This window comes from Juglans microcarpa x Juglans regia, chromosome 3D (genome assembly GCF_004785595.1).
Source record: "Juglans microcarpa x Juglans regia isolate MS1-56 chromosome 3D, Jm3101_v1.0, whole genome shotgun sequence".
Classification (NCBI taxonomy): Eukaryota; Viridiplantae; Streptophyta; class Magnoliopsida; order Fagales; family Juglandaceae; genus Juglans; species Juglans microcarpa x Juglans regia.
The window spans coordinates 37553257-37564816 of NC_054598.1; the positions used below are offsets into that span (position 1 = coordinate 37553257).

Consider the following 11560-nt stretch of genomic DNA (forward strand, 5'->3'; position numbering starts at 1 on the left):
CGAGCTTTCTTATCTTTTTTATGGGATATATGAACAAAAGAACTCCAGAAAACTAGTATTTTCTGGATTACATGGAGGCAGTAAGCAGATAGGGAATCCATGGATATTTTCTATTGAATAGCGATACTCTTCGTTTAAGATCTTGTAATCCTCAGTCGCTTAAAAATGTGTTATGAAGCAAGTGAGAAGGATGGCAATTTAAAAAAAATAAATAAATAACATTTTGCTTTTCTATTTTCATTTTCTGATAACGCAATTTATTGTTGCCAAATAATGTTTCCAAAGCGGATGCGCGCATCAAGTCACGTCAGTTTGTGATGTTAGTTTTTTATGTAATCACCTTGTAACTAGAGAGTATTTCTCTAATTTATATATTCATCTTCTTGTTCTTTTCCTTTACAATCATCACCACACAACTTAAAATCACCTACTCACCCAGTTGGATCTGGGATTGTAGGTAACTGATGCGGTACACTGAAGTACTCTGCATCACACCTTGGGCAAGATTATTAGGATCTTCATCCTGCTTCGGTGAATCAACACATTCATGCATATATAGAAATTTCTGGGACAGGGGACGGGGGTAATCCGATTTTTCCTTGACAAACCTCTTTTTTCTCCTCTGAGAGGTCTGAATTTACTGCTTCTAGAACCCTCTAAGATGGCTTATTTGTTTTTACGAAGAGGAGAAAGGCAGGGTAGACATCTTTTTCTTCCATGCGGTTCTGCCTCTAACAATCTCTTCACTTCCACGCTCACCTTGAGTTTGCAGGAGATGTGTATACCTTAATGGTTCTTTCTTAAAGGAGTGCAGAAGTCCATTATTTTCGAGGATTTCTGATGCAAGAGAAAATCCATTGGGTAGATTAATGTCATTGGTTTGTTTCAATCCATCTTTCAGAACTCCATCATCGTCAGGATGGCAAAGCGACTGAACTTTGTCTGAGCTCCCACATTCCTTTCTGTATTCAAGAATGATGCTGGATAGTTGGTGAGACTCCAAAATCTCATCTGGGATGGTCTGTGGGAGAAAGAAGAATTGAAAAGGAAATGAAGTGACTCTAAAGTTTAACAATGGGTGGAAGAAAACAGGCAAAGATTGACTGCAGATTTGTGTTTTACCTCAAGCATCCATCTTACATATTTCACATTGTTTACATGGTGATTCATGTCCAAATCACTTCTCTTGGGCTGCCAAATGGAAATTTAAGTTAGTCAGCTTGTGCTTCATTTAGCTGTGTAATAAGCAGAATGAAGCATTGAAGCTGTGCTGTCTTTTTTACCTTCAAGTTGGAGTTCATATATCTTGCTTTACTGTCCAACTTAATGATTTTCTCGGGAGAATCTTCATGGATTGCTTGCTTCTCTATGAACCAGGGTGATATTTCAGCCCTCACCTCTTCAGGCATTTTTGAGAGGCGCCTTGTTTGCTGGTTCATCATCACCCAGGTGCTGTTTCATGTTCTAGTGTAAGCATTGATATATGGGAGAGAGGGATTTTAGTTTAGTTGAGTCCAGGAATCAAAGATATTTTAAGAAATAATACCTGGTGGCACGTGCAAAAACAAGGCCTGTGACTTGACTTCGGACTAGCCAATCTCGCCGCATTCCGTTTTTTCCTGATGCTCCAACCCATGTGTCAATTTCCATTATCTCTCCCCTGCATGCAGAGAAGTGGTGGGGATTAAAGCCTGCTTTTAAAGTAGGTAACTAATTGATTTAAGTTCAGATTGAAAATCCCGATCTCTTTCATGCAGCTCAAAAACAACTTTGGTTCCTCAAAGACAGGAAGTAGAAAACTCCATTAAACACATCAAAGATATCAACTGTAGTGCTCTTCACCAGCGTCCACATGATGTCTCTTCATAAGACGCATGAGACCCCTACTTGTCATGATCCCTTTCCAACGAGTTCTGGGTTGTTTCAACCCTTTGACGACCTATGCATGTTTTAATTTATACCGTTTTCTCTTAATTTTGTTGGTATTTTGTTTGGTATTTCAAAGACTCTGGAGCTTAGATCTATGCCAATACATCGTCGTCAACCTCCCACATGCCTAGCCGAAAGCCTTCCGGCATCCATCTCCACTAACTGCCATTGCAAAATCTATCCTGTCCTTTTTTGTCAGAGCTCCATGCTCCTCCTATTGCTCTCCTATTGTCGAGAAATACAGTTGCGTGTTCTCTCATCCATGAATGCAGGAGAGAAGATTCTTATCAACTGTCCCAATATAGATAGTTCTTGTGCATATCTTATTGCTTTTAGGTCCTTCTTCATGCTCCCGATGAATCGTTTTCGAGACAACCTTTTTCCCGAGCGAGTTATGTTCTATTTCTTGTTTGTTTTGGAAGTGTAATCATTTGTTTTGGAGTACTGGTTGAGATCCTCTTTTAACTCTTTTGTTGTGGTCCTGCTTAAAGACCTCACTACATTATAAATAACCGCATAAAAACCACTCCTTAGATAATGGCGACCGAGCACCATTTTCAAGGAATTAGAGGATCTAATCCAAAATTGATACATGGCAAGCATCTATCAGTTCTGAAAAAAGGTCATTCCTTTAGAAGAGAAAAAACAAAGGATGGAAAAAATGGGTTCTTACTCTCTTAAAGTTCTTAACTTTCTTTATTAAGAAAAAAAACTAATTTAAACATCAGTGTCTCTAGTCTTTTGGGACCCAGCAGACGGAGACGATTTTCTTGTTTTGTAGAAGAAAAATTCTTCTCATCAGTCACTAATCACTATCTCATATCCTACACTCTATAAAAAAAATACTGTAAGTTTGGAGTATAAGAGTTAATAGTGACTGATGTATAACATTTCTCTTTGTTGTAACCACTGCAAAAAAAAGAGAGTCATCCAACCACATTATTGCAAAATTGAACTATCACCCTTGAATTGTATCTTTTATTAAGTTCATTCATTTTTGGCCGTTGAAAAAAAAATACAAAGAAATCCTTTGGACAGCCTTTTCCGGAGATGTTGGACATTTGAAGTATTTTAGAATTTTGTAAATAATAATGCAATGATTTGAATGAGGATATTTTATTGAGTTTTGATAAAAGAGTGAGAAAAAGTTGAAGAAAATATTATAAGATTAAAAAATTTTTGAATTTAATTTTTAATATTATTTTTTGATTTGAAGTTTGTAAGAATTATATTAATTTTTGTGTTTCAATAATGATTAAATAATAATTAGATAAAAAATTAAAAAATGTTTGAGTTATACTTAAAATTAAAATTATAAAAATTTTGAAAATTTTAGGATTAGTTTGGAACTTGTCTAAGGTGAGTTGAGTTAAGATAAGTTGAATTCTTTATGAATAGTAGTAAGTTAAGATGGTAAATTGACGTAAGATGAATTTAAATGTGTTTGAATGTTAAAATGAGTTTAAGGATGCATTTAGATGTTGAACTAACTTGAGTTGAGTTGAGATAATAAAATATTATTAAAATATTATTTTTTAATATTATTATTATTTTGAAATTTGAAAAAATTAATTTGTTTTTATATTTTGTGTTGGAATTTAAAAAAGTTGTAATGATGAATTGAGAAGAATTGAGAAGAGTTAAAGATCCAAACGTATACTAAATGTATTTATGAAAAATTAAAAAAAATTGTGGATCCTGTAGGTAAAGAGGTGTTGAGTTGAAAAAAATTATGAGTTCAAATATAAAAAAATTTTGAATTAAAATGAATTTAATGATTTAAAAATTAAAAATTTAGAGAAAACGTCGTTGTCAGTAAGTTTATAGATTGCAGAGGGCTACGACTCACGAGGCGGAAGAAAAATACAGAGTGGAGCCACTTAAAGGTTAAGAGGAAGATGATAGATAGGACTAACCAGATTGGGTAGTGATCCACCTGAACCTGCATCCTCGAGACAACCCATATGAGATTATTCTTTACCATTCCGTGTGTGGCACCAAATCCATTGCTCAGAAGACCAGACATCCATACATGATTTAGTGCTGCTTCCTGCATTAATTGGTAAAGGCATTTATTTATTTATTAAGGTCTGAGCTCCTTTCATGCCTATGTGCATGTGCATGTGCATGTGCACTTGAAATGGATTAACTCAAACAAATTGGTTTTGGTTTTCTTCACCTGAAGAAGATTCAAGATGCTCTCAAGAGTAGCAGTTTTATCAGGACCAACTTCATAGGACCTAATGACAACAGTCTGCCTGTACCCAACACCTCCTTGAGTGATCAGACCTTGACGATGAGGATCCACCAATTTCTTCCTCGTCGGAATATCTTGGCGAATCTCTTCTTGTGGGATGTACCCATTTTCCGGAACAGAAGTGATTGAATTGAATGTGTTTGCGACTCCAGCCGTGTGGCTCAGAATATGATCAACAGCAGCTTTAGCAGAGGACGTACCAATAATTCTGATGTTGTTCAGCTTTTGCCTGTTTGGTTCGTGACTATCTCTATTGGAAGAGCATCTTATTATGGGACAGGAAGCTGGATATGACGAGAAAAGAGCCATTGCTTTCCTGTTGTTGTAAATGGGAGGAGCTTGGAACTGAGAAATGGGGTATGAAATGGTTTTGTAGACAGCAGGGGGGCGGATCTGTCAAAAGGAAAAAGTTTAGAGCAAAAATTGAGGGAATTTTGTCACAAAGCTGAACTTATGGAAAAGGGTGCCTTGTGTAATGCTACAAAAAATCTTTGGTGAAGAAACCTTAGGAGTGATCGACAGCCCAAGTTGGGAGAAGGGTTTAGTTTCTTTTTGGCATTTTCCTCCCTGTGAAATGCAAAAGGAGGAATTGTTTTTTATTGGTTCTCTATTGGAAAATAGGCGCAAGGAACATCGCTCGCTAAAAATCGCCTCCGTTTGTATGTTCCTAGAACTTTGCTTGGGTTTTTCGAACGGTCCAATTCCAAGGAAACATCCAAAACCGCAAAACCTCTTTACCATGCCGTTCGATCCCCAATAAACCGTCGGACAATAAATGGAATTGTTCTTTGACTAAACTAGAGGAAATTGCACTGTATTTTTATAAATCACTGCATAATTTTATAACTCTCTTAACTTTCAAATTATTACTCTTTTTGTAATGATACACCTTCAAAGTATGACTCGTTCTGCAATGATACAGCCAGCTCTGCTATGATAATATGTTAGCTAGCTATATGTAAATGTACATGAATATCATTAAGGAGTTCAGGTCTCTTGAAGATGCTTATATGACAAGTAGTACTAAGACATGGGATTTCCATATGCCTGCTGAGTGCGTAGTACGTAGTGCGCTCTCTGGAGGAATAACATATCCCCTTGAATTGTCTCCAAATCTATGATTCTATAGATGTTCAAGGCCACTTGTTTATTTATAACGTAGCTTTGTCAGGTTGAAGGAATTCTTGATAGAGAGCAGACAATCTGGGCACAAAGGATCAGGAAATTAGGCATGCCCACACTATGAAAAGAGACAAACAAGTAAAACTCAAGTCATACACTGTGAAGACAGAAAAGAGAATAGAATGAGATACCTTAGGAGACACAGCAAGACAAGCAGCACTTTGTAATCTATAATATACCTTTTAGCTTTTTCTTCTTTTTTCGGGGGGGATGGGACTAAACTAAACTTGATCCCATGACCTAAACATGTGTCGATAGTTTCTAAGTCAAAGTAAAAACATTGTGATTCACAGTGATGAAATGGCACTATGCACTTTGGTATATACTATTACTAGACTTAGACTACCTCCATAGTCACAAAGTTCTTTCACGTTTCTTTCTTCTCTTAATATTATTCTGGAAATCTTTGTTGTTATGGTCAGAACTGTGCGCTTTCCTATACCATACAAATTCACGGAGAAAGCAACAAAATACAAATTCCTTGACAACAGAACCGTATGACAATATTTAACTTTCTATTCTCTACTAAACATTATGAGTCTATGACTGCTTTTGTGAATTAGAATCAGAGCACATACATGAGTCACATAAATAAATAAATAAAAATGGAGAAATAAATGTTAGACTAGACTTAAAAGTTAAAAGAAAGTAGATTCGAGCAATATCTTCAGAATATAAGCTTTCAGCATCAGAACCTCCAATGGTTCTTCATTCATGAACCTGATCAATATATTCTGATGTTTACAAGCAATTGCCCCTTGTTTCTAAACGCCAACCAGACGAGAGAACCAAAAACACAAGAACATAAAATTAACAAAACAACTCCTATGAAATTTGCATTGGAAGACGTTAAATGAGTTGTACTAAAATCGAACTGATTGTTCTCTGGGAGAGAGCAGCCAATTCTTAGTAAAAGGGAGATGCAGGAAGGATTGCTGTTGATTCACACTAACAAAGCAACCAACACAAAACAGGTGACATGCGGTGCTATAAGTCTTGCTCATTTCAGAACATGCATCTATCAGTGGTACAATTCTAGTGACAAAACAGGTCAAATTTTGACACAAACCTACATTTAATGGAAAAGGTATTGAGCTTCAGCCTCAATACTGCAGAACAGATTAAGCTCTGATTGGAGCCTCATCCTAGTTAGGCTTGAAACAATGCTGTCTAGGGGAGAAAGAGAGAGAGAGAGTCTTTTGGACATTACGTAAATACCCTCGTTACAAAAATCCTTACATGAATGTATTCATCTGTCATTTTTACATGAATCAACCCACTATTTACCCAGGTTATCTTTAGTTGGAAAGCCACTTCTTGGAATATCAAGTGACTTCAAATAAATGACTGCTATCAAATCATCCATACAAAGGTGGTAAACCTTGGGCAGCAATCTAACACCCAAACTACAATAATTTTTTTTTTTTACAAGTAACCGAAACAACAATAAAATGAAACAATATACCAACTGCTACCTCACCAATTGGATTATTGAGGGGCCCTATGCATGCAAATTTGAAGAGGTACCTAATAATCATGCAGAGAAATACAGTCTGATGCAAGTGCAAATGCAATTCCACCACACATTCAGAATCCACTATTCAAAGCTTGAATCCAAATACATGGGCTTAGGGGGGAAAAAAAGAATCCAAGCACATGGTACATGAAAATAAAACCTTAAAATATCCAGCTAACAGAAAACATACAGGAGAAACTTAAGTTAAAGGCTTGATTCTAAAGAGATGGAAAAAAATTGCATCATAGACTCATCTGCTTCCACTGAAGGTGTTCCCTACAGTAGATGACACTCTTTTACGTCACCATATGAAGTCTATGTGACAAAAACTTAGGCTGCATTTGGTTCTCAAACTCAGCTGAGTTCAGTCTAGTTTTAAACTGAATCTAACATCCAAACACCCAACTCTCAAATTACTAAACTCATCCCAACTAAAAACCTTCTTACACGTGGGATCCACAACCTTTTTCAACTTAAAACATCTTTATACATGGGACCCACAACCTTTTTCAATTTTTCATAAAAAGTACTAAACTCATCTTAACATCCAAACACACTTTAAACTCAGTTTAGATGGGCCCCACATAACTCACTCTACTACTCAACTCACTACTATTCATAAAGAACTCAACTCAACTGAGCTTAGCTCAACATCCAAACGCAGCCTTAGTAACCCTAGCCAATATAATCATCCCTTCCTAGTGAAGCTGCATTTAATACTAGTCCTTACAACTCCAAGTAGTAGCAGTATTCAAGCTTTTACTTTTCTTGCTTCCCTGTCTTCTTTGGCAAACAAAGGAACATTGGTTAGCTTATTTGTACATTAACCTTCTTGTTTGTCTAAGCAGGGTAAAGTTTAATAATTTTTTCATTATTTCAACGATTCTGCACACATACTTTTTTTTTTATCCGTAAAAAAAAGTTAATTGATCATAAGAATAGGCAAGAGCCCAAGTATGCAGGACACATACAAGAGCAATGCCTATGCATGATACAATTCTGCACACATACTTTGTGCACTATCATAGAACAAGGAAATTGAGATATCCTTATTTGTTTTTAAGAAGATTTTGTTTTCATATATGCATATTAAGAGGAGACATCTCTAATAAAACAAATCGACAAGGGCATACCCTTTTTACCAAAAATGTTGGAGACCATCCACCACAACAGATACCTTCATTTTTCTTCTCATTCTTGAAATACGTAAATAAAGGATTAAAGTTATTCTGAATAGAAACTGAGGAAGTTCTGAAAAAAGAGAGGGAAAAAGAAAAAGACAGGACCATACTGTAGTGTGGAAATAGTTGGTGTATTTAACTATTAAAACTTGTATACCAAATTATGAGTGCAAAACAATAAGTAGAACCTTCAACTCTAGAACTTGGTTTATTACATAAAACTATTATACAAAGAAGATTACCTTCTTTTTCCTATAATCTCACCACAGGGGATGCTTTTTCTCTCAAAAGGTTTTTATCTACGGAAGTAGAAGTTGCCATGGGACCACTGATCAAAAAGTAAACTATTTTCACTACAGTAATTAATTGCAACTCTGGAGAAAACAATGTACAATACATCAAAATCCTTTTCCAGGACTGCAAAGAACATAAATTACAATCGCTCAGGTAGAGGGCAATACCCCATTCCTCCTCTAAATGCATTAAAAGAACGAATAAATAAAAAATCTTGTCAGATATTTATTATGGCAAATTTGATTTTGAAACAACCTGATACAGTGTGAATTTTCTCTGTATACCTGTTGTTGACTCTTTGAAGCAAAATTAGGCCTCTGCTATACAATCAGGGATTCTCATCCAAGGAATGGTTAAGGCGTTGCTCAGTTACAACTAGCAACAGATGAAAAATGAAATATTTGACTTTGGGCTTTTCAAATTACAAAATTCACCCATCAGCTGCTCCCTCCTGCAAACCAATCAAGGCCCACAAGAATACAACAAGATATGAAAAATATCCTAGATAAAACTGAACTTTGAAGGAATTAATTCTTACTAAAAGTATCAACCATGGGATAATTACCTTATGGTTGCCGTGACGACTTTCATTTGGATGGCACAAATCCACCTGAGTAAAGATATGGTACTCTCTCACCAATCACTAGAGTTAACCAGAATGCCATAATGGATATATCAAGTCCTTACCTCAGAAGTTTTTTTGCTACCTAGAATTAAGCTCTCAAGGTACTGAACTGCATGCAATCTGTAGTCTTCGTCTAGATGTTTTAGAAGTGCACTATGTACAAGAATCAGGCTGAAATTTTCTATCTAGCATCTGTGCATACAATCTCAAAGCTTCCTGCCAATTACCCATGTTGCAGTTTTCGTTGATTAAAATAGTGTATGTGTACTTATTTGGAAGTATTCCTTTTTCTTCCATCTCCACAAAAAATTTGTATGCCTGATCCATTCTCCTAACTTTGCCAAGACCATTTATGAGAGCATTGTAGGTGATGACATTTGGAAAAACACCCTTCTCTTGCATCTCCAAAAAATACATCAATGCCAGTTCTAGCCTCCCCTTCTTGGCATGCGCATGAATCAATATTGTGTAAGTCACAACTGAAGGGTTTAAGCCCTTGCTCAGCATCTCATAGAATACCTCTTTGGCTTTCCTAAGATGTCCATTTTCCAGATGAGCATGAATGATGCTAGTAAATGTAACATGATCAGGAACAAGACCATCACGAACCATTTTCTGCATCAAGTTAGTTGCTTCTTCTAAATTGCCCAACTTACATGGCCCATTTACAAAAACGTTGTATGCGATCAAATCAGATGGAATATTCCTAGCTTGCATCTCTTCTTGCAATCTGAATGCCCTGTATGTGTCACCAAGATTCAGTTCACCCACTATCCGAGTTGTGTATGCAAAGCGATCTGGCTCCAACCCTTCTTGCAACATTTCATCAAAGAATTCCTTAGCCAGTGACAAATTTCCTCTCTTGCAAGACCCATTTACTAGAATCGTATAAGTAAAAACATCAGCAGAAATCCCTCGGTTGATCATTTCCTTTTTGAGCTGCAGAGCAACATCCAAGTCCCCAACCTACAAAGGCCATCTATAAGAGTATTATAGGTAACAACAGTAGGAACAAGATTCCTATATTGTAACTCCCCAAACAATAGAAAAGCTTCCTGAATGTTCCCCAACCTGCAATACCCGTATATTAGAGTGTTATATGAAACTACATCTGGCATCACAGTCTTATTTAACATGTCAGAAAACCAATGTCTAGCATCAGCCATTCTTCCCAACTTGCAAAGGCCATACATTAACGTATTATAAGTTGCCACAGTAGGGCTAGCTCTTCTAATTATCATCTCTTCCTCAAGACCTGTTGCCTCAACAAGCAATCCTTTGTTGCAATACCCATGAATTAATGGGTTATAAGTGTATGCTGAAACTTCCAATCCCGACTTCAACATCTCCCCAATCAGCCCCTTGGCCTGCTCCAACTCCCCTTTCTTTGACAACCCATTGATCAACACATTATACGTTACATCGTTAGGAAAACACCCCCTTCTTTGCATCTCAGATAAAAGCTCGAGAGCTTGCTGCACTTCCCCTTCCTTGCAATATGCATCCAACAAAGTGTTATAAGTAACAATCGTTGGCTTAATCCCGCACTCATCCATCATTCTATAAACCTCTCTAGCTTTAGTTACAAGATTTCTATCCCTAAATATCCTAAGCATCCTATTACAAATTTTCACATCAGGTAACAACCCATTTCTTATCATCTTATTAAAAACGAACAAGCATCGCTCGATCATCGATTTTTTTGTATACACCCATAACAAAAGATCGAGAAGCATAACTGAAACCTTGGGAACAACATACCCATCGACCAAGACATCCACAATTCCCTCCATTTTTACACTAATTACCCTCTCCACCACCCAATACGCCGGCCTCATCAAATTATTCTTGACAAGGATTTCGAGAATCACGCAAAACGCAAACTCAGACCGCTGAAAGTCCGGTTGGCACTCAGCCCATCGGAAGAACCGCAAAGCAATTCTGGGTCTAATCTGAATCGAATTAAGGACGCGGATAAACAACTCGGGATCAATAAGCACAGGTCGGAATTGATAAGAGACCCACTTATTGTTACAAAAGGACCAGGGATTTTCTTCAAAGGTACAAAAAATAAGGTCTCTGTAATGGGTTTCAGAGTTCGTAGCTATGCTGGAGCAAGCGGGGCAGTCATGAAAGGAAGAAAATAAGGGCAAGAGGAGGCGTACCTTAAGAGCAAATGGGTGCCAAGCAGTGGAGATAGTGGTAGAGGCTAAAGCTTTAGAAGCTCGCACGCAGAGGGTCATTGAGTAGAGAAGCTACACATGCGTGTAAGTGCAGAGAGAGAGAGAGAAATAGAGAGAGAGATGGAAAGAGAGCGTTAGACTTTAGAGATATGCAGTTGCGGCTTTTGGGATTTGACAGTGAGCCATGGAATGTTGTCACTAGTCGGTGACGGCGGAGCTTTATTTTGGGATTTCAGCGCCCTGCCGCATATAAACGCTTATTCTCCACTTCTCCCATGGAGACTGAGAATTAGGAGAGGTTGTAGAAGCAGGCAAGCAGCCATGCATTCTGGACTCAAGCCCAGGATTTCGGTTTGGGTCGGGTTTGAAGCAATGAGCTGTTAAATAATTAAA

The 11560-nt window shown here is 37.1% G+C and overlaps 1 protein-coding gene across 3 annotated transcripts; it reads right to left on the reverse strand.

Moving 5' to 3' along the window:
- Positions 1 to 379: 379 nt before the first annotated feature.
- On the reverse strand, positions 380 to 11530 carry LOC121254393 (palmitoyl-acyl carrier protein thioesterase, chloroplastic-like). Of its 3 annotated transcripts, XM_041154412.1 has the most exons (8): positions 11150 to 11530; positions 5211 to 5389; positions 4109 to 4579; positions 3846 to 3979; positions 1547 to 1660; positions 1284 to 1452; positions 1123 to 1191; positions 380 to 1021 (listed from the first exon to the last, which is right to left on the reverse strand). In XM_041154412.1, the coding sequence occupies exons 3-8, from the start codon at positions 4493 to 4495 to the stop codon at positions 677 to 679; spliced, it is 1218 nt and encodes a 405-aa protein (XP_041010346.1). In that variant the 5' UTR covers positions 4496 to 4579; positions 5211 to 5389; positions 11150 to 11530; the 3' UTR covers positions 380 to 676. The 3 variants fall into 3 exon arrangements, with proteins under 3 accessions (XP_041010346.1, XP_041010345.1, XP_041010347.1); XM_041154411.1 differs by lacking the exon at positions 5211 to 5389; XM_041154413.1 differs by lacking the exons at positions 5211 to 5389; positions 11150 to 11530 and adding an exon at positions 8644 to 8766.
- Between the last annotated feature and the right edge of the window lie 30 nt (positions 11531 to 11560).